The sequence below is a fragment of the Phocoena phocoena genome, chromosome 1, assembly GCF_963924675.1.
Source record: "Phocoena phocoena chromosome 1, mPhoPho1.1, whole genome shotgun sequence".
Classification (NCBI taxonomy): domain Eukaryota; kingdom Metazoa; phylum Chordata; class Mammalia; order Artiodactyla; family Phocoenidae; genus Phocoena; species Phocoena phocoena.
The window spans coordinates 8,525,516-8,547,162 of NC_089219.1; the positions used below are offsets into that span (position 1 = coordinate 8,525,516).

The 21,647-nt window shown below is 48.9% G+C and overlaps 1 protein-coding gene across 1 annotated transcript in view; it reads right to left on the reverse strand.

Moving 5' to 3' along the window:
• MTOR (mechanistic target of rapamycin kinase) overlaps positions 1-21,647 on the reverse strand; it is a 115,485-nt gene that overhangs the window by 12,236 nt on the left and 81,602 nt on the right. The window contains exons 30-47 of the mRNA XM_065877125.1: positions 21,286-21,386; positions 19,482-19,597; positions 18,159-18,236; positions 17,864-17,971; positions 14,575-14,700; positions 14,354-14,485; positions 10,652-10,767; positions 9,719-9,836; positions 6,661-6,906; positions 5,885-5,985; positions 5,113-5,209; positions 4,456-4,554; positions 4,035-4,157; positions 3,657-3,839; positions 3,099-3,233; positions 2,705-2,879; positions 1,236-1,371; positions 476-623 (exon numbers count right to left, since the gene is read on the reverse strand). Coding sequence (XP_065733197.1) covers positions 476-623; positions 1,236-1,371; positions 2,705-2,879; positions 3,099-3,233; positions 3,657-3,839; positions 4,035-4,157; positions 4,456-4,554; positions 5,113-5,209; positions 5,885-5,985; positions 6,661-6,906; positions 9,719-9,836; positions 10,652-10,767; positions 14,354-14,485; positions 14,575-14,700; positions 17,864-17,971; positions 18,159-18,236; positions 19,482-19,597; positions 21,286-21,386 — 2,338 coding nt within the window. The remainder of the gene's footprint in view (positions 1-475; positions 624-1,235; positions 1,372-2,704; positions 2,880-3,098; positions 3,234-3,656; positions 3,840-4,034; positions 4,158-4,455; positions 4,555-5,112; positions 5,210-5,884; positions 5,986-6,660; positions 6,907-9,718; positions 9,837-10,651; positions 10,768-14,353; positions 14,486-14,574; positions 14,701-17,863; positions 17,972-18,158; positions 18,237-19,481; positions 19,598-21,285; positions 21,387-21,647) is intronic.

Consider the following 21,647-nt stretch of genomic DNA (forward strand, 5'->3'; position numbering starts at 1 on the left):
CCAATGACCACAGGAAGTGCCAGGGCGTAAGGGTAAAACGGGTCTTGCCTCAGTACCAGCCTACCGGTATGAACGAGAACACTGGAAGGTTCAAGGTTTGGGGTAACAAACAATTCTCGTTCTCCTCACTCACACACCTACCAAGCATTATTTCCCCTTATGGCCAGTCAGTGCTCTGCATACATTATTAGTATTCAGTAGATACATGTTGCCTGATAAATAATGCTGTCCGGTCTCACGGAGGGTGATGGAAACCTAATTTCTGGGCTTTAGGGTCCTTCTGTTTCTTAGAGAAGGTTATCTGCTTTAGGACTCACATCATTAATCCTTCGTCAACAGCTAATTCCCTCAAACAGATTTTTCAGTGATGGACACGTACAGAAGAACGAGAAAAGCAGCTTTGTACAGACTCCCTGACTGGTGAGTTTTGCCTCCGAGACACTGAAGGCTTGGGCCTGGCAGACTCATCACATACCCGCAGCATGATGCGATGCTCGATGTTGAGAAGGATCTTCTTTTTCTCCCTGTAGTCCCGGATGAGGGCGTGCAGCGTGTCACAGTGGGGGACCCAGCCGATGAGGCCCGAATTGGTTGATAAGGGAATGACAGCATATCTCTGGATGCTAAAACCCATGGGGAAGCAGGGTCATTGAGCAGAAAACAGAGTAGAACTTTTTTTTTTTTTTTTTTTTTTTTTTTTGCAGTACGCGGGCCTCTCACTGTTGTGGCATCTCGGTTGCGGAGCACAGGCTCCAGACACGCAGGCTCAGCGGCCATGGCTCATGGGCCCAGCCGCTCCACGACATGTGGGATCTTCCCAGACCGGGGCACAAACCCGTGTCCCCTGCATCGGCAGGCGGACTCTCAACCACTGCGCCACCAGGGAAGCCCCATATCTATGTTCTTAACAGAAAGAGGAGTAAGAGAAGACAGGACAGGAAGGGCTTGGCAGGGCTGTCATCCTGTAACGGTAGAACACATTGAATTTGTGGAATCTCCAGTCTAAAGGCCACAAAGTGTTCCTTTCTGAATCCTCTGGAGGTTATCAAAGGCATTTCCCATGAGAATACTCTAAAAATCTGGAGAATTTTTCTCTTTGACACCTTGGCTATTGATGACTTCCTGTCAGGTATGTAATTATTTATTTGGCAAAGATACATGACTACCTGGAGAGATGTTAAGAAATAACTAGAAGATTTCTCAAATCAGTGCCATTTTCACGGCATCCTGAATACCTGAGGTTTTTCCGAAGAGATGTTGGGTCATTGGCCAGAAGGGTGTTGACCAGGCCGAAGAGCTGCATCACTCGCTCGTCCTGCCGCAGATCTTCATGGCCCTTCAGGAGGAAGACAAACTCGTGCCCGTTGCTGCCTGTAAAGAATGGGGGCAGCAGTCAGCGAGGATCAGAGGGTCTCAATCCCACTGGCTGGTGGACCACCACTGCATTCACAAGTCTGTGGACACATAACTTACCCAATCATACCGTCCCTACAAAGAGAAGAAACACTCCCTAGAACGGATGAAAAGAATGGCCCTCCTGTTAATCGTCCGCCAATGAGATGTTCAAATCAACATAAGTAAAATTTTTTAAAAATTCTGTCTTCAAGGGCCAGGAACAAGTCTGCACAAAGATGGTCACTCTACCTGTCCCCTCCCCAACCCACTTTCTGTCCCTCTCTGTCCTGCTCTGACCCGAGAAGCCTGACCCCTAGAGACCACATCCCCTGAGCTCCCCTTTGTGCTTGGCCAATGGGGGCAGTGGCGGGAGGTCAGAGGGTGGGAAGAGGGAGAGGTCAGGGTACTTGCCCCTGACAACTGGCCAGGCTACGGTTCTGGAAATAGCTCCCTCCCACTGTCTGAGCCACGGCTTCTAGGGGACGGCCTCTCTTTCCAGGTTACAGCCCTTGCCGGGCTCTGTGCCCTCTTCATGCTGGAGGTTAGGGGTGAGTACTAACTTCACACTACCGGCTCTCTTAACTCAGCCACACCTCTGAAAACAGTCCTTTGGTAAAGTCTCTTTAATTAGACACTGCTGAAAGCTGACCAACACGTGTTTTAGTATTAGAAAAGGCCAGCCCACGGAGAGACAATAACCCGTGGGCCACCACTTGCGGCTGCCCGGTGAATAATCACTGTTTAAAAAACACAATCACTGTTAAAGGCAAGAGAGCTGAGAGGGTCAGCAGAGCACTGAGGCCTCCCGAAACCACACCCTCTAGGTAACGAACCTCACTGTCTGAACCGAGTTCTACTTCAGTCTGTTCACTTTACACAGCAATTCCCACAAAGAGAGAATGTGAGAGTGAACAGGGACACTCGAGCCCGGTGCCCTTCCTTCGACGTGGCCTGTCACCTGCCGTGCTTGCATCCGGGGCCTCCTTCTTGCCTCATCAGCTCCCTGACAGCTGCCCACCCACCCATCCCCCACGTCACAGGCCTTCACAGCTCCCTTCCACCGGTTCTGGGGGCGGGGCGCAGTGTTATGCTTCACTTAAGTAAGCACAGCTGTATGAATCAACGAGGGGTCCCAGGGAGGAGGCAGTAAAGGAGAAACCCACTTTTCCCTACTCGGCTCTCAATAAATGGGAGAAAGATTAGTCGTGTGGACAGCAAGCAGTCGTTTCAGGAGAGGGGAGGGGTCTGCCAGGGTGGGAGGGAGACTTGGGTCCTTACCCGAGTCTCGGGTCCGCACGACGGTCCTTACCCATAAGCGTCAACTTCCGGGGCCTCTGCTTGGATGTGATGACTTGTAGAGATGGTGCAATGGACTGAATGCGAATGATCGGCTGGTTGGGGTCGTATGTTCCCGGCACAGCCAATTCCAGGTCCCGGCACATCAGAAGTTTTGGGGACACGTATTGCAGCTCTAAGGATGTGAGCTGTGAATAATTACCACAGGGTTTAGTTTTCTGCCTCAGGGAGGAATTTAAATGCCATGTAAGTATTTTTCAATGGGTTGCTAATAGCGATGACTTGTCCCAAAGTCTGCAGGTAGAAGTGGAACCAGGTGCTGGGGGGTCAGTGTTAGAATGTTCACAGACAATAAAACGGAAAGGACTATAATGACCGTTAACCCTGCTGGAGCCTCAAGATCCTACCTGAGGCAGCTGCTTTGAGATTCGTCTGAACACGTGGTAATAGAGGTCCCAGGCTTGGGTGAGGTCCTTGACATTCCCTGATTTCATGTACTTCCTGCACCACTCTTGGGCCTCCATTAAATCTCGACCATACGCCTGAGAGGGAATGCAGGGGAAATTTGCAAGTTGTCATTTGTGTTGACTAAGCCACAAGGCTGAGTCCCCAAGCAGACAGCAGAACTCCTCGGGAGCGCACCCTGGCCAGAAGGCACTGGCCTGGATAGCTCAGCAGGGAAGCTCGGCAGTATTCCAGCCCCAAAGTCCCAACCTCAGAATGGCTTCTCAGGTAAAGTAAGTTCGGAAGACAGACGAGATGGCCTCGTGAGGAATCCCATAGTTTTCCCATTAAAGTTTTGGGAGAGTTCTTGTAACTTAGTGACAAATAAATTTCTGGTGTTTTATATCCTATGACCTCCCTCCATCAGAATACATTTTCTTCAAGTCAGTAAAGAGGTTAGAGGGAAAGGGGTCTGCAAAAGGCTCTGGAGTCCCGTCAGTTGACGCTTTTTCATCCCATACCTGGTTGAAGGATGTTTCCTTCAGAGTCTGGGGTCCCCGCTCCATCATAGCATGCAGGGGCTCCAGCACCTCGAACATGCCTTTCACGTTCCTCTCCCCAAAGTACAAGCGAGATGCCTCTTCCAGGCCTTCGTGCCACATCTCATGCCAGAGAATGGCCACTCGGATCAGCTCCTCACTCACCTGGATCAGAAAGGGGAAGGAGGGAAGCACCAAGGATAAGCTAAGCTCAGGAAGGCCAGTCTCGGAGAAACAGAAGGTACTCTATCTGGCAGCCAGAGGGAGTACACAGCCCTGTCATGAGGAAGTAAGACAATTTCACTCAAGACCTCTGCTCGGTGACCAGAGGCCGTGAAATCTGCCCCGGCCCTGACTCACCATCATGGCCTGTTGCACCAAGGTGTTACTGTGCTCGCACATGTTCTTCAGAATCTTGTTGGCCGCGTTGTGACGGGCCGTGGTGGTGGACTTAGAAGCCACCGTCAGCGGGTAGATGAGGGCCTGAAGCAAATACAGAAGGAACATTTCCAAACTCGTGTGAAAGGAGGATGACAAGAATATGATACCGACACTCATCTGAGTCTACCAGGCAGGGGCTATACGATCTTGGCGGGGGTTCTTTCTTTCCTGGAAGGCCCCTGGATCCCAGAGCCTGCCAGCTAGGCAGGCCCTCCCGGGGGCAGGACAGGACGCTTAGCTCCCAGTTGCACTTGCATCTCTAGAGCAGCTTTAGGAAAGGCTGGCCACCAAATCAGAAGGTCAGCAGTTAGATGAGAAACTGCCCCGGGTCTCCACGTACCTGGGGGTGGTACCGACCAATGTCTGTGAGAAGCTGGTGAATGAGACGTCCCACCAAGGGCCTCGGCGTATCAATTCTCGCAATGAGCTGAGGTATAACCTGATATTCAGAAAGAGACAGTGTGCAGCATGAGATGTGGAAACAACTCCAGTTATTTTTCTGAGCCACGAACAGCTCTTATGACTTGTTTGGTAGATGCTGTTGGGCTTGGAAATGGTTCATTCTCTTCAGTTCTCTAAAAGGAACTGAAGAAAATATGGAGTCTTGACCTTGGGGTCGATCCCTACTTCCTCACCACTGTACAGCACATGCTTCCTTGCTACTCTCAACAGTGACTGTAAGAGGAGACAGACGAGGAGCAAAATCTGACCCATCCCCCACTTGGTTAAGTGTCCTCCCCTGTAATCAAGTGTCCTCCCCTGTAATCAAGTGTCCTCCCCTGTAACCAAGTGTCCTCACCTGTAACCAAGTACCTCACCTGTAACCAAGTACCTCACCTGTAACCAAGTATCCCAACCTGTAACCAAGTACCCTCACCTGTAACCAAGTACCCTTACCCATGACCAACTGTCCTCACCTACAACCAAGGAGCCTCACCTGTAACCAAGGAGCCTCACCTGTAACCAAGTAGCCTCACCTGTAACCAAGTGTCCTCACCTGTAACCAAGTGTCAATCTGGATCGCTTTCACCCCTTCCACTAAGGCTTCGTTTACATCTGGCCAGTGACCATAATCAAACCATAAGGTAAGGACTCTGGAAAAGAAAAATGAAAGTCATAGAAAATTAAATTTACCAGCTTTTGTCTGTTTTTTCATCTTCAAGACTCTTGGGAAGAGAAACGGCAGAATTCCGAGTCAGTGGCTCTCCAATGTGTTCGGTCTTGGGACTGCTTGGGAGTGGGTGGGTGGGGATGGCCAGCGGTGCTCGGCCAAACACAGGAAGATTATCCCAAGTGAATGATTATTTAATTCCACCATGGCGTCAGCTCATAACACTAACAGACGAGCCCATGGATAAGCTCTGCACGTGCAGAAAGAGTTGCCTGTAGCACAGCAGCAACTTGGAAACCTGGCACTTAGCCGGTGGAGACCCCCAAACGCAGGAGGGCTGGGCACCTAGAGCCTCTGGACTGGCTGGCCTGTTGCCATTTGTTTAGGCCTCTCAGAGTTGCCTCCAAAAGCTGAAGGAATTTCAGCGATATTGGGAGAAACAGCTGGGTTTCTTCTTCCTACGTAACAAGCCACACACAGGCAGTCCTTGGGCCACTGCTCCCTCCTCTTTGCAGATTTCACCCGCACAGGTGGGCCTGGTCAGCTGCGACTCTGGGACGTGCTCATCGGGGTGGGTAGGGAAAGAGGACTTTATGTGTGACTTCTGTGACCTGCCATCCACATGGCCCACCAGGGCTTCCCTTCCTTTCCCTGATACCTGAGCGTGTCCTGGAGATTGTTGCCTCGTGACAAAGAGATGGATCGGAAGAAGCCCTGGACAGCAGGGACGGTGTACATCAAGAGGGTTTTGGACAAATCCTGTTGGAACACACGTATGTTAGTGACACTCTTGCCTCAGCTTTCTCATCTGTAAAATGGGCATAACAGCATACTAAATAGTATCCCCTTCAAAGAGTGGTTATGAGGATTAAAGCAGCTAATACACAGAAAGCCTTTGGATCAGCACCTGGCACAGAGCAAGCATTCAGTAATGGCAATGGTGCCGTAACTGTTACTATCCTGGGCTAACAGTGGCTTCCTGAACAGGAAGGAGAGGAGGAGCAGAGGAGGTGGGGCTAAGGCCCTGAACATGCTGATCTCTGGGCTGGTCAGCTGCCCCAGGCCCTGAACCGACAGCCTCAGAGGAGGTGGAAGGGGAGAGAAAAAGACAGGGGATGGACTCTACCGGGCTCTGTGCTCAGAGTGGGCCCGAAGATGTGTAGGCTGCCTTCACACCGGTGCAGAGCACTAGGAGAATGAGCTCAGTCACATGGGAAGCATGACAAGGACCTCATTCTTCAGCACAGGGGCTACGTCAGTTCCCCAAACCCAAATATATAAACAAAAGTACTGTCTCAAACAATGCCGATGGCAAACCATGTTTTCTGGCTTCAACCAGAGCTTCAGAGTAGGGCCTCAGGCTCCTATCAGCCTCCATCCCTCAGAGCGCCTGGTGCCTGGGTCCGTCCTTGATGGGGGAGGAAGGAAGGGTACCTCAGTGACCTTCTTCTGCAGAGGAGATGGGGTAGGGCTGTTCTCAGTGCTCTCAGCCTCGCTCTCGCTGTTACTACCCTCGGTGCTGGTGGCAGTGGCCGTGGCCGCCGTGGTGGCGGCAGTGGCCACGTTGGTGATGTTGGCCCCACTGGCGTGACGCAGTTTCTTCTTCTCATCGCGGGCTTGGTTCTGATGTTTGTAGTGGAGCACAGCCTCGAAGTTCATCACAGCCCACGCGTGCCAGGCCTGCGGGCGGGGACGAGAGGACAGACATCGGGGCTGTGACATCAGCAGGGGCAGGAAGCTCAGGCATCAAGGGCCTTGAGGGGCGTGAGGCCACAGCTGAGGAAGAGTGCAGGCCGCCCTTTCTTCTTAGTGGTCAGTAGAGCAAATCCTCACTTCGTGGAACACTGGGGAATGGGGCATTTTACTAAATCCAATGCGATTCATTCATTTTGCGTGCACCTGCTGTATCGGGGGCTGTGGTGAGTGCCGTGGGCGGGGTGGGGGGCACATGAGGAGGAACAAGCTATGGGCCTTGCCTCAGGGACCTGCTAATCTAGTAGGGTAGGTTACTCAAAAACCTAAAAATAGGCAGAACGTGACCGGGGCAACAAGAGACAGACAACGGGAATGCCAGGGACGGGCGGGCAAGGCGTCACAGAGGAGAGACTGCGGTGGGTCTTGAGCAGCCTTAGATGGGCAAGGACGGCACAAGAGGGCGGCAGGGAGGGCGTCCTGGCAGAGGAGGAACAGGGACAGAGATGCAGGCTGGGCAAGCACGGCACAGTTCACAGGAAACAAGCAGACAGATGTGACTGAAGCTTAGGGTGCACGCAGGAGAGCAGTGAGGGGGAGCCCAGCAAAGCGGCAGGCTCAGACCACGGAGCAGCTGGCATGTGAGACCAAGGGCGTCCCATCTCATTCTGTAGGAAATGGAGTTTTTAAAGCTGAGTTAAAAGCTGGGCTTCAAACATTCCTTTGGCAGCAGATATAAAACAGATTATTTAAGAGGGCAGAGGTTCAGGGGGTGAGGGTGAAGGTCTTAACCAGGCCAGAGGACAGTGGGGAAGGGGACACACTGAGAGCACAGGACCACCACGGAGGGTGACTCTTGGTCATCGTTCGTCCCTCGCACCTGGCTCGGGGCCTGTGAGAGAGCCAGTGCTCAGCGACTGCTTGCCAGAAGAAGCCTCTGGTGCTAACCATTCACACCTCTGACGCTTTGAGCTGCAGTGACGCTATGGAACAGCATTGCCTAGTGTACAGAGCATGAGGGAGAGTTTGATTTGGGACCTGGTAAGTTTGCAGTGGTAGGAGGACATTAAATAATCCACTCATTGGGCTTCCCTGGTGGCGCAGTGGTTAAGAATACTCTGCCAATGCAGGGGACACGGGTTCGAGCCCTGGTCCGGGAAGATCCCACATGCCGCGGAGCAGCTAAGCCCGTGCGCCACAACTACTGAGCCTGCGCTCTAGAGCCCGCAAGCCACAACTACTGAGTCCGCGAGCCACAACTACTGGGCCTGCGCTCTAGAGCCCGCGAGCCACAACTACTGAGTCCGCGAGCCACAACTACTGGGCCTGCGCTCTAGAGCCCGCGAGCCACAACTACTGAGTCCGTGAGCCACAACTACTGAGCCTGCGCTCTAGAGCCCGTGCTCCGCAACAAGAGAAGCCACTGCAATGAGAAGCCCGCGCATCGCAACGAAGAGTGGCCCCCACTCACTTCAACTACAGAAAGCCTGCGTCCAGCAACAAAGACCCATCACAGCCAAAAAAAAAAAAAAATCTACTCATAGTTGGACTTTCCAGATAATCAGTAAATTCCTTTGCATCCTTTGCTAAAAACCTTTCTTTAACGTGGAAGTGTCCATTTCCCCAGCTAAGCAGAGTAGATTGATCATAATCAACCTCTATTTGATGAGTAAGAATCCTACAATGACCCAGGTTCAGTTTTCCCATACTTCTGTTTATTCGACAAATACCTCTTATATATGTACCATGAGCTGGGGGTCCCGCTGAACAAGACATAAAGAGTCCTGCACGCACATGGGACTAACATACACCACTGATGGTACAAGACAGTATAGACCCAAAAGGGCCCATGCTAGGAAGAAACTAAAACTAAAAGTCCTGGAGCCAGTTTTTTACTTGTGATTTGTTTCCTTCTGAAAAGCTGAATGAAGAAAAGTAATCTGGTTAGGACACAGTTCTAATTAGTAAGGTTCCAACTAACCAAGGGTACACTGGACATATTCTTCCAGCCTCAGACTGAAGCTGTCCTAGAGAGAATAATTACTGCTGCTTTCACAAAATGAGCATTTTTCAGATCAGACTGAAGCATGCTTAAAGCAGCATAAGAATTTCGTTGATGTTTCTGTGGTCTCCAGATGCAGATTTGGATCCCAGAGGGATTAATTCACACAGTATCAGCCGGTTAAGGAGACACGAGAGAGAAATGGAGGACACCTGCCGCACCATGTAGCTCTTACCAGGAGGCCCCTCAGAAAAGAGAGAAAAACATGAGAATGTGTGCTCTCACCAAAGACGTATACGCCCAAGACTCAGTCCTCTCCCAGTCAATCACATCTTTTATACATTTTCTAATCCTGTTTATCTTCTTGAAAAATTTCCTATAACAGGATGTTACCCGGAGCTTTCCAATAAAAACAGAAAGTTCAGTTCTTAGATGAGGAGCAGAAAGGGATGGGAATCTGAAAGGAGCTGGGAAGGAACAGATGACCCAAGGGAAGATACAAGTTCCAGAGACTAACCATGTGTCCAGATGCTCTAGGAAAACAAGCCGTCGAGAGTCTGTAAGACAACAGCATCCCCAGAGCCATGCACACACTCACGGTATAATAAGTCTTTTTCAAGTCAAAGAATCTATCAATTAGATGTGGAAAGGGCCTCTAACAAACTGGCTCCCAGCACTCAAAGAAGCCAATTCGCGGTATCAGACCAGGCCACCAAGGCCTTGCTGTAAAGCACGAGCCACTAGGGTGCACAGGCAGGCGTCTGGAGGAGGCAGCGGGAGGTTCCCGTCTCTGGTTACCTTGTACCAGCTGCGGTCGTGCTCCGTGGCGGCGCTATAATACTGCAGGACTTTGGGGATCGTGCTCTCATTGATGCCCTGCAGGTTCAGCTGCCACTCCCCGAGTTTCAGGAAACATCTGAAAACAGAGAAACAAGCCCCCAGGTTGCCCCCTCCTCGGAAGAGCCCTTCCAAGGAGAGCAATGAATTACGTCGCAGGAGCACAAAAGTCTCCCTGATATTTATTCCTCCTCTCGGGAAGCAACATGAGGGAACTGTCAAAATTCTTAGCCACGTGGAAGGGAAAAGACAGGCTTTGGGGATCAAGTTTTTCAAGGGATGGTCTCTTCTTGCCCTCTGTCTTTCAATGCTAGCATAAACCAGGTACCTGGCACACGGAGGCCTGAATGGACCTATCTCCCCCACATTCATTATGGTGGGTGGTAGCTGTTGAGAGCAATTTTTCTTTTGATTGCTATATGGCTTCTCCCTTACTTTTTCCTTTTACTGATTGCTAAGCTATTCCAGGTTCTGTGCTAAAGGCCTGATGTATTCTTTCCATTAATCCTCACACCATTTCATTCCACCCTAGGAAAAAGGAACTCTCACTATCCCCTTTTTATGTAACGAGGAAACCGAGGCACAGAGAGGTTAAGTAACTTATCTAAAGTCACACATCAAATTAGCAGCATATCTGGCAGTAGCAGCATATCAAACTCTAAAGCCAGACACCAGGAGAACGGCACACAGGTGCTCCTGGGCTGCTGGATCCTGGGAAAGTAAGTGGCAGCGATTTTGGAGTAGCGTCATTCGATGGCTGCCTGGGACCCCTGCTGGAAACGGTGAGAGATGTAAGCGAGCGGCTGCTCCGGGAGCCTTGAACACGGCCCTTGCAGCAGAGGCTGCCGGTGGGGCAGGGCTGGCATGCGGCGGGCCCGGCCTTGGGGAGCTCACCGGGCCATAAGCTTGTGCAGCTCCTGCTTGTGCTGCTGGTCCTCGGTGGCGATGACGTGCTGGGCCTGCTGCTGCACGGTCTGAACGAAGTGCTGCATGTGCTGGAAGGCGTCGATCTGCAGCGGGACAAAGGCACAGGGAGCCACTTGGCACTGGGCCCAACCTCAGGGGACAGGAACTGCTGTTCACAGGCACCCAAGCCAACCCTCTCCCAACGGAACACCCTAGAACACAGGGTGAGGACCCCGCAGGATGGAGGACCGGGGTGTGATGCTGAGAGATGGCTGGGCTTTTCAAGAAGATTCATATTTTTTCAACGCAAGTCTTAGCTCTCCTTGGCTAACTGTAATTACAAGTCTTAATAAGCCTTAGAAAAACTACTCGCCTGACTACCCCAAAAAACAATTCATATGAAGTAATCTCAAACCACTGCTTACTTCACTATCAATATATTGCCCTGGGGGAAATCAGGCTTATGGGGAATTGTTTCAGGCTAGTAAAACTTTAGCATGTGTTTAAAACACTGTGGTACCTTGGACACTAGCGTAGCAAAAATTACAGTTTAAAAAAATGTGATAGATCCCGTGATAAACCATAATGGAAAAGAATCTGAAAAAGAATGTATATATATGTATAACTGAATCACTTTCCTGTACAGCAGAAATACAACATTGTAAATCAACTATATCTCAATAAAATATCTTTAAAAATCTGACAGAACCCTCAGTACCCAAATAGAACAGAGAGATGGGGTGAGGCCCCTCATACATCAAAGTGGCATGGGGGGGACACTACCCAAGCAAACATTTAGTTGAATAGGGTGGCTTAGGAGCAAAGTCTGCAGAGCGTCCTCCAGCAGTTACATCTCTTTACACTATGTGATTTTATACAAAGTGAGCAGAAGGCATCTGGGTTGGTAACAGATAGTGGAACTAGGGAAGAGCAGAGACAGAGTCAGAGATCTGAGAGTCAGTTACAAGCCATTTGTATAAGCCTGCCATGTCCACACATACTAGCATCGTGATAAATGTGAAAAAGAGAATGTGTTCTTTGCTACAGAAAAGGAGAGAAAAAAACCCAACACTTCAAATAAATGTCAGAATGATATCCTTACTGTAAATCATGTAAGAGTCTTTTTCTTTTTGTTTTTTTGAATAGAAACATGTCAGTAATGATGGCCCTGAAGGAAAATTGAAACTCCCTGGCTTGGGGACCAGGACCAACCTCAGATACTTTTAATATGTAAGGAATTAATTAATTACCTGGCATTGAGAGGGCTTAACCCAGAGGCAGAATGACGTGACAATGATTTAGCAGGCAGCTAATCCACGCACGAGGGCAGGGCAGACACACAGATGTTCTAACAGTTACCAAGACACCTGTGTCCCTCAGACATCTGTCTTCAGAGTTCCACCCCTCACCAGTGGCTGTGAAAAATGAGCTATACCAGCATCTCACACCTGGGAAGTGATAAGTGTTCCTTTAGTTTTTCTTCTATGGGAACTACATTGGCTAGACTTAAATCTGATTAGGAAGAGAAAAAAGAATTGGGAGGGAGTCCTTAAGTGATCCCTCATGAAAAAGGTGGAAGATAACTCAGGGTGGTTAGTGTGTACATCAGGTAAGATGGCAAGAACTGAACTAGGAGCTCGGATGCCAGGTGCTTTCCACAGCCCTCAGGTTCCGTGTCACTGACTGTCCAGAGAGAGTTTAAATTCTCTTCGGGAGACTCCACAAGAACAAAGCGAAAACTGCCAGAACTGGGAAGGCTGGGCATTAGTTTGGATTTGAAGCCCAATGTTAGGTTTAGTCAGTTTACCCAGCATGGGAGACGCTAGTATCTTTCTACTCTGTGGCATGGAGGCAACTTATTTCCAAGGAATTGAAAGTGTTCTGTTAAAAACTCCTTCTTCTCTCCATCCCCAGGAAGCGAGGAGGGGGAGACATGATTCTTTCTCTCTTACGGATGATGGACCGCTCGCCTGGAGGAAGGGGTTTCTCTCAGGCCCAGAGTGTAAGCTGGGCAGACTATTCTGGCTCTTGACTGCCTGCGTGGTTTGTGGGCAAGAACTATGTTCTCGGCTTAGTGAAATTTCACAGAAGGAACCAGCCTGTCTCTAGATTCTGTGAACTGTCTGGTCTAGAAAAACAGTGGACATACACCTATCGCCTGATGTCTTCCTGCAGAACGGGATCTGCTTTTCCCCATTTCCATCTGCCTCAGGCAAAGCAGAGAGTACAGTCCTTATTGATGGAGGAAGAACATAGTGCTCAGAGAAGTAAAGTGACTTGTTCAATAGCACAATTATTATTAAGTAGTCAGTTTTCTTGGAGTAGCTCCTGAGCTCTTACGAAGATGTGCCATCTCTAGCTCCGGGCTTGAAGTTCAAGCACCTAATTTTAAATAGATTTCTAAATCTTTAATCCACGTGGTTTTATGGTCTCCCTCCAGAATCTGGGTTCCTAAGAAAAGGCCATAATCTGTGGAGAAGTTGGGCTGTGGTCCTATGTTGAAAGAAGCCACTCCTTGGTTGAAATATTAGCCAAAACCCTCCTTCCGCCTGCCTTCGGCAAGACATTCAAAGACTTGGAGGCTACATATAGGAAGGAAACCAGACTATATTCAGATCCAGCACCTTCTGTTTTTCTCATTTGCCTGGAGGAAGGTCAGGCTTTGAATCAGAAGTGCTCTGGCCTGGGAGGCTCACAGAGACTAAACAAAACAACCCCCCTCAAACAACAATAAAAGAAAAAACCCCAAACTGCACATTTGGAGGACACTTGGGCCATGATATTTGAAGTATGCCCCAATCAAAGACCCAGTGCGTGGTGCAGGGCTGTGGCTCCCACTCTGGGTGGCATTCAGAGTCACAGGATCCAGCACCCACAAAAGAAATCAGCTTCTGACAGAGCCCAGGGATCTCCCAAGTAAGCCTTCAGCCGAGACTCCACTGCGATTTTATCACATCTTCCACAGCCACAGCTCCAGCGGCTGCTCTGCATTCCTTTCTCATCTCAGGGACACTGTGGGGACAACAACAGGGAGAGGAGAGCTGGGACTCCCTCCTCTGTTTCATGAGGACGATGATGGGGGAGCCAAAGCAGGCGCTGATTTTGCCTCCAGGGCCTACTTTTTGTTAATCATCACCATCGTCCAGGGAGATTGTTTTAAAAAATAAAAACAAAAAGAAGCCACATCTATTTCCCAAGGACCTGTCTGTAAATAAAGTCAGAGGAATTCTACATTGGCTTCAAGGTGACTTTCCCCACTGGTTTCAGCATCACTCTGGGTGTTGCTGCTTCTGAACCCCAAACTGACGACAGGAGAGGAGACGAGAAGTCTGAAAAACCAAGTTGGTCTTACGAAAGTTTCAGTCTGTGTTTTCACAAACATGTTTTTTTGGGTACTTCTCTTAGGGGGAAAAACAACACAACCCAGAAACTTTTTCTATGTTTTAGCACATTCTAGCTGCTAGTAAATAGAACTGTGATCGCACTCGCTGGTTTGATCAATGGTGTATGTGCACCTCCTTGAATACGATTCACTTTTTGAAATGAGGCCAAATAGCCTCCTGACAGGAGTGAACTCCCTGGCATGGTGGTTTGGGCGCTGTTTCCTTTCGGGCCTGGAGGAGGCAGCGAGCAGCAGATTAGGTGAGCATTCTGGAGAAATGTGGTCTCCTGCAGGATTCCAGCACAGACCTTGCGAGCGCTCTTCCACATATTTTTCATGTAGGCGTAGGTCACCTGGGGGTGAACTGTTGGCAGAGGGTGGTCAAGTTGCCGAGATGGATCAACTCCCAGGAGCAGCACTAATGTCTTATGAGCAAGAGCCTTCAAAACAAGAGGTTGGGGTTATACACAGCACTGGGCCAGGAGCACCCCCTCAGACTCCCACCCTACCCAACGGTGGGGACACTCACCAGCCTGCCACTCTTGCCACACAGGCTTGCATACTTGAGCCAGGTCCTCATGTCCTCGTGAGGGCTGACCACTAGCGACCGCACCATGAGGATTTTCTGCCAGTCCTCCACAATACGCTGGCAGCCCTGGAACGTCCAGAAGCGAGGATTAGATACGTGCTCTGCTATAACTTAACCCCTCACAAGCAACAGTGAAACCCAACCTGAAACAAAAAAGAGATGCATTTTCGTAATCTTATCTTTCTCAAGTGAAGGGTACTGTGAGTGAAACACCTCTTAGGAACTTCTCAAAATTCGAGAAGCAGTACAGCAAGGACTCTGGAACCTGAATCCTGGCCCGTCCACTGTACTACCTATGTGACTTTGGACAAATTACTTAACCTCTCTGTGACTGATCTGTAAAATGGGATAAAAATGGTACCGACTTCATGGGGCCATGGTGAGGCTTAAATGAACTAAATTATTTAAATTTCTTTTCTGAATTGTAAATAATGTATTTTTAGCTTTAATTTTTTGCTTCAGTCTCTCTGGTTGAAGATGCCTATCACTGACAAAGAAATTAAACTTAAAATGCATCATTCAAAATTTAAAAAACTAATTAAGTGTAAACAAAATTGAAATAATTAAATTTTCAATTGATGTTGTTTGAAAGTTGGCGGTGTTTATATTTCTGAAGTTATCAGAGCCTAAACTTGCACTCAGATCTTGACCTTGTCTTTCCTCTGCATTTTTATTCGTCTCAGATCAAAAACTGCACATAGAAGGGAAAGGGACTCATTCATTCACACATATAAATTCTTTTAAATTAAAAAGAAACAAAGTGAATTAATCATTATCAAAGGGGCTAAGCTAATTTTATATCAAAAGACTGTTGAGAATGGAGCGAGCCTCTCCTCCTCCACCTTCCTGAGAATAAGTCAGATTCAGAGACAAACACCAGGGGAGATGGGTTTCTGAGATCACTTCATCAGAGAGTTCCATGAAACCAAACAACGAGCTGTCCTCCATGGAGGTAAGTCTAAAAGTCTAGCGACAATGGTTGCAGGCTTTTAAACATGACAAGACACAATCTGAGCCTGAATAAAGAACCCAAGGCAAGAAAAGACCCAATGCAAGTAAGGTTGACCTCTCAAACTGCCCCGCGGGAGCCACTGGCTGGGGAGTTCAGTTTAATTGATCGCAAAACGGCACTCTTCCAGCCTAGGCAGTTGGTTGAGTGTTCTGACAGCAAGCCATCCACAAGAGCCAAATTCCTACCACAAAGTTAACGCTGTATTTTTAGGCCTTGGACCATAATTTTCTGTCCTGTTATGTGTAAAGACAGTAATTTGCAAAGTTAGAAAAACAGAAAAAAGTACACTGAGTGACTGTTTTGGTGACTTCTCATCATCTGCTAGTTTCTCCCAGATGCTGAAATCACTTGGCCCCTGGAAACCTAAAAGCAGCTTCCTATCTTAAGGTAGGAAAGTCATGAAGGCCTAAGATGATGACAGTATCTTGGACACAGTAAAGTTAAACACGGGTCCCTTCTGAGACTCATTTAATCTACCCCCCTTCCAAGTCTCTATTTTGCCCACTTGTTAGAATGGCAGAAGATTCATCAGATCTCTGATTTGGAAACTCTTCACCTCATTATAGGCACTTAAAAACACCAGGGTGTGTACAAGTCAAGTGGGAAATTCTGGCTTTGTGGAATTCCTTTCTGGGGTTCAATGGACAATTTTCCATCAAAACATTCACTGGGCACTTCATAATTGCTAATAAAACATGTGAAAGAACTGCATGTGCTCATTTCAGAGCATAAACGACTGTATTCATAGGCAATCCTTTGCCCCGCTCTTTTCCTTTCCAGTGGAATGTGCCCGGAACTTCGTGGACAGGAATGCAACTTGGAGTCAAAAGGCTCTGCCACAGCCTACTGAAAAGTTGGAAGCACAAACCTCAACTTGTCTGGGGACAGAATTTGGAATTAAGTGTGGATTGGGTCAAGAGGAAACAGCTTAAAATCGACGAAGGTTGATTATGACAAGCAGGGGGACAAGTGGCTTCTGGAGCAGTGAAGGATTTGCCGACAAACTTCTCCTCCCTACTCAAAGAATGGGAGAACTGTCCTTTCCAAGGACACTTAAGACTCCTGACTCACAGATCTGGAATTGACAGCTCCTCAAGCTAAAATGATCAGAATGTACAACGAAAATACTGATGGAAGACTTGGAAAAGTTTCTCGATGAGGGGAAACTTCAGTGGAAAAAAGTCTGCACAGAGATTATGGGATGACTATGACCTGAGGAACTGTAAATGGCAGGGGTTAGTAAATGAACACATCAGGCCACCCCACTTAAAGGGCTGGATGCAGGTGGTCAGCAAGTGGATTTAGAGCAGTGGTTCTCAGCGTCAGTCACATCCTGGAATTATCTGGGAAGGCTGAAAAGATACTGATCCTGGGTCTATCCCCAGAAATTTTGTTTATTTGGTCTGGGAAGTGGTCTGGGTATCCAGATTTTTAAAAGCTCTCCAGGGCGCTTCCCTGGTGGCGCAGTGGTTGAGAATCCGCCTGCCAATACAGGGGACACGGGTTCGAGCCCTGGTCCGGGAAGCTCCCACGTGCCGCGGAGCAACTAAGCCCGTGAGCCACCACTACTGAGCCTGTGCTCTAGAGCCCGCAAGCCGTAACTACTGAAGCCCATGAACCTAGAGCCCGTGCTCTGCAACAAGAGAAGCCACCACAATGAGAAGCCCGGGCACCACAACGAAGAGTAGCCCCCGCTCGCCGCAAACAGAGAAAGCCCGTGCGCAGCAACGAAGACCCAACACAGCCAAAAATAAATAAATAAAATAAATTTATTTTTAAAAAAAAAGCTCTCCAGGTCATTCTATTGTGTGGCTAAAGTTGAGAACCACTGATTTTGAGGTCAAGATTCTCAACTGGCTGGCCATTATGTCATTTATTAAAGATATTTTCTTTTGGGAATTCCCTGGTGGTCCAGTGGTTAGGACTCTGCGCTTCCACTGCAGGGGGTACAGGTTCAATCTCTGGTCGGGGAACTAAGATCCCACAAGCTGTGCAGTGCAGCCAAAAAAGAAAGAAAAAAAAATTTTCTTTTCTTCCTAGAGAAGGGTAAAAGGAGGCCGAAAAAGAGGTCATTCTCTCGCAGCTAGAGGCCTATTAGGTGAGAAGCCTGTGGGTGTTCTGCTCTGAATGCAAACGGAACCTCTGTGAGGAAGCAAGAAGCTTCTGTTGGGCAGGGCAGGAGGGGGCAGGCTAAGCGGGGCTTTCTACCAGGCTCACCTGCAGTCTCTCCCACCAGATCTGGCGGATGATCTCCCGGCGCTCGGGGACAAGTTTGTACTGGATGACCTCCTCCAGCTCGGAGAGCATGTGGCAAGAAACCATGGCCTGATGGAAGCAAATCGCATTCCAACTTAACACAGCGTGAACAATTCGAAAGCCAGGCTTCAGTTCAGTCATTCTTTTTGGTCCCACAGGCATGCTCTCAGCAGCCTGTGTGTCCTCACGAGCCCACTCTGCAAAGAGAACTGAGATGTGCTTCCAACCCTGCACCGTGCAGACGGTCCACACTCACCCCATACGCCCGGCTGTAGCTCTCTCCTGCCATCGCAGTTAACTCAGCGTCCAGCAGGTCCCGGGCTTTGTCGATGCACTGGAAGAGAAAAAGAGAAGCCCTGGAATTGAGCTGTGGACTTGGGAGCTGAGGGAAGGGAGGGCTGTGATTTTCAGGCTTCCCGACTAGCTGCAGAAGTTACCTGTCTCACTGAAATCCTAGTGATGAAGAGAAAAGTTCACTGAAGGAGGGAAGAAACCTTTTACCAGATTTGAAAGCCTAGAGAAGAGCATTATCTGATTTCTCAGAAAAGACAGAAATGTATGGCAGCCAAAAGCTTAACATCTTAGATCCTGTTTAACAAAGGAAGGAAAATTGGTGCTTAGAAACAGAATCACTGTTTTCTTGCACCTCAAGAGGACGACTTGTGGATCTACCTTCTTTCAACTTCTCCATGCTGGGCATGCTGGTAAGAACAGACTGTGCAAGCACTCAAATGGCCCAGCTGGTTGTCGCTGGCTTTTAAGCGCCTTGTCCTCCTGAGGGAGTGCCTCTGAAATTGGCAGAAGAATGCCAATCCTCTCCATGTAAATGGGAGCTTTTGTGCCTGTGACCGGAATGACCCAGGTCTCAGTTCTCATCGTGTAAATCAGAGCTTGGGGTGGTGGGGATGCCATAGGACTGCAGTTTGAGTCTTCTCTGTTTCATCAGTTAAAACCCCTGCACGTGGAGCCTTTCCTTTTTTGAATGTTTAAGGTTAATATGACTATGTCCCCATCCGGTAGCACTCAGGTCATTTACCCAGGCACCTCACCCAGGACGGTCGGGCGCCTGACAGGCTGGATGCGGTCACCTCGGTATTTCATTCTGCAGGACAGCAGAGGATTTCCAAATCAAGTGCTAACTTTCCTAGAAGGTAACCAGCGTGTGACACGCCTGCAGAGCCAGAAGAACCTTGTGACTGATTTCTGCTGCAGAAGGGGGCATGCTGCTCTCTGAATTCTCCTTTGGTAGAACAGTTTCTCTCTACCACAAGCAGTGCTAAAGCAACATGGTAAAAAGGATGCAACGATGACCCAAGAAGCCAACTCCAAAAGCAATCTAAACGGTAACTTCTGGAACACGTGTCCCTCTCTCAGAGCAGAAAGTGGCCCTGGCTGATATGCTGGGAGTCATCTTCTTACCGAGCCTTGCACTCCAAAGCCATTCTAACAAGGCCACAGAGCCAAACGCCAGAGCTGAAGTACAACAGCCTGTTTACACAGGCGCCACGTGCTAGGCGCGGACGGGGTGCACGTGATTACCTTCCCTTTGTAGGTGGTCTGGGTACGTGGAGGTTTGTACCTGCTGCGCCAAGGAGAAGAGGTCCTGATGCAGCGCCAGCACGGCTCTGTAAAATGCCCCGTCGTGGGTATCCCGAGGGATCATGCAGGTGTACTCCTCCATGCTGTCCCACTGACCTACACGCACGCACACGCACACACAGAAAAGCATTAGGGTGGTCAGCTTGCTGGGCTAAAGGCAGCATCTCAAATAGGCCTTGTCACTGTTACTTGAATTTAGCTTGGGGTTCAAACAGGACACACTTGAGCCTGCTGTATCCGAATCCTGCAGAGAGCCTCTACACTCTGTGAGGCTGAGAGCTAGTTTAACAAGGCCACATCTGTCTTCCAAACACAGGCCTCCACTGCTGCCCCAGGGAGTTCCATGAAAGATGGAAGGAGCCACATAAGCACAGGTCAGGAGGGTGTCCCGCAGCACCTCATTAACCTAGAGAACTTGCCCAGCTTTCTCTAGGTGAGATGGAAGAGCTTTCTTCCCAACCAACGGAGGATCTCACAGCTCAATGGTACCTTGGACATTACACTTCCCCATAAACAACTGATATGGCCGTTATCCGGACAGGGGACAGGATGAGACAAACAGTTTGCTTGTCTCACTCTGGTGGTACCTTTGCCTCAGAGGGAGGAGATAAATATTTTAAGAGGCTCTGTTACAACAGAAAGATGGGCTAGGTCATAGCACAGTAGTGTCATATCAGGGCAGACTGGGGAAATGGTGGCATCTGGAAAGACACAGTCACTTCCCCTGCTGGGGTGAGCATGTATCAAATGCCAGGATTTCCAAAACCATCTGCAGGAAAGATACCAGCTTCATTAGCCGCAGACTGCAGGGCTGCTGATTTTACGAGGCCTTTTCCTGCCTTTCACTCCAGACCACTGGTGCATCCATTCTCTATGCCTCTGGGCAAAAGCAAATAACAAATGATGACTCCTCAGGAAGCAGTTTGGTTTTGAAAAACGTTCTGGATCCAGCTCAGAGCTCATGAAAGGAAAGGATATAAGCTCTGTGACCCAGAGGGTGAGAATGGAGGTGGATGTTATGTAACCTTCCTCTGGACTCCACAGGTGCAGCTTCCACTTGGGACATCCATGGGCCCTTTCTCCTCTTACTGAGAACATCCCTGGAACAGACACTGGGAATCCTCTCTGCTGGGGTCTGATGTCAGAAAACGACACTTGTCTGTGGGAAGTTTTTAGGAAATCGCTGCTTGAAAACACTCAGGGAGCGGGAGGAAGCTGGCTGAGTGCTGGGCAGCAAGGAGGAGAACAGAGGAAACAAAACTGCCAGAATGTTTGTAACTGTTGGAGAAGGTGAACAGCATATAGGGGTTCATTATACTAGTCACTTCTGTATTTGTTGGGAAAATTCTATAATAAAAGTTAAGAAATAAAAGGAGATAGCTGACTTCTCTCATTATTCCTGTAGGATAAAGACATGTTGGTGGAGCTCCAGCAACCATACTGGATCATGAGGTGGCGACCCCATGCACAGCAGAAATATGGAAAAAGGCTAATGATGATGGAGCCAGATTACAAACAAACTTCACTAAATATCTCAGTTTTGATGCCTGATCACTGTTTTCCTTGGCCTCCCTGTGAATAGCCATTATTAGACACATCTAACAAAGTTAGTCAAAGTCATGAGATAGAAAGGACAGATGGAGGAGGGAGAAGTGGACGTGAACAGTTTTATGCTTCTATAGCCCTGACATCTCTGCCTGCAGCCACAGTGCCACACTTTTCAGATGCGAGCCCCCAGCCTCACTGTCCTCACCTTGACTGGGTGCCTGGGAGGGGAGCCTTACCTAAACCCCATGCGGCTGCAGCAGCCATCCGGGCCATCTTGGCTTGGGTCTCATCATTAACCAGGGTCCACTTTTCACAGCACTGCTGGTGGAGCTGCCCCCTGAAGAAAAGGAATTATACAGTCGGGTTAACAGATATCACCTCCATCTTTCTCTCTAGCCCCTTAGGTTAGCTGGAGGCTGTGGAGGAACTGGATGATAGGGGCCTGCCTTGAACTGGGAGCCTTTAAAGAAAAAGTACTTTTGACTGTGTGATATAATTGAGAAGTGACTGGTCATTTGTTGTTTCTATGGCCTGGTGGCTCATAATTTGTCTGAGAGCGAGTTTATCTAAGATAGGGATCGTGTCTAACTAGGTGTGA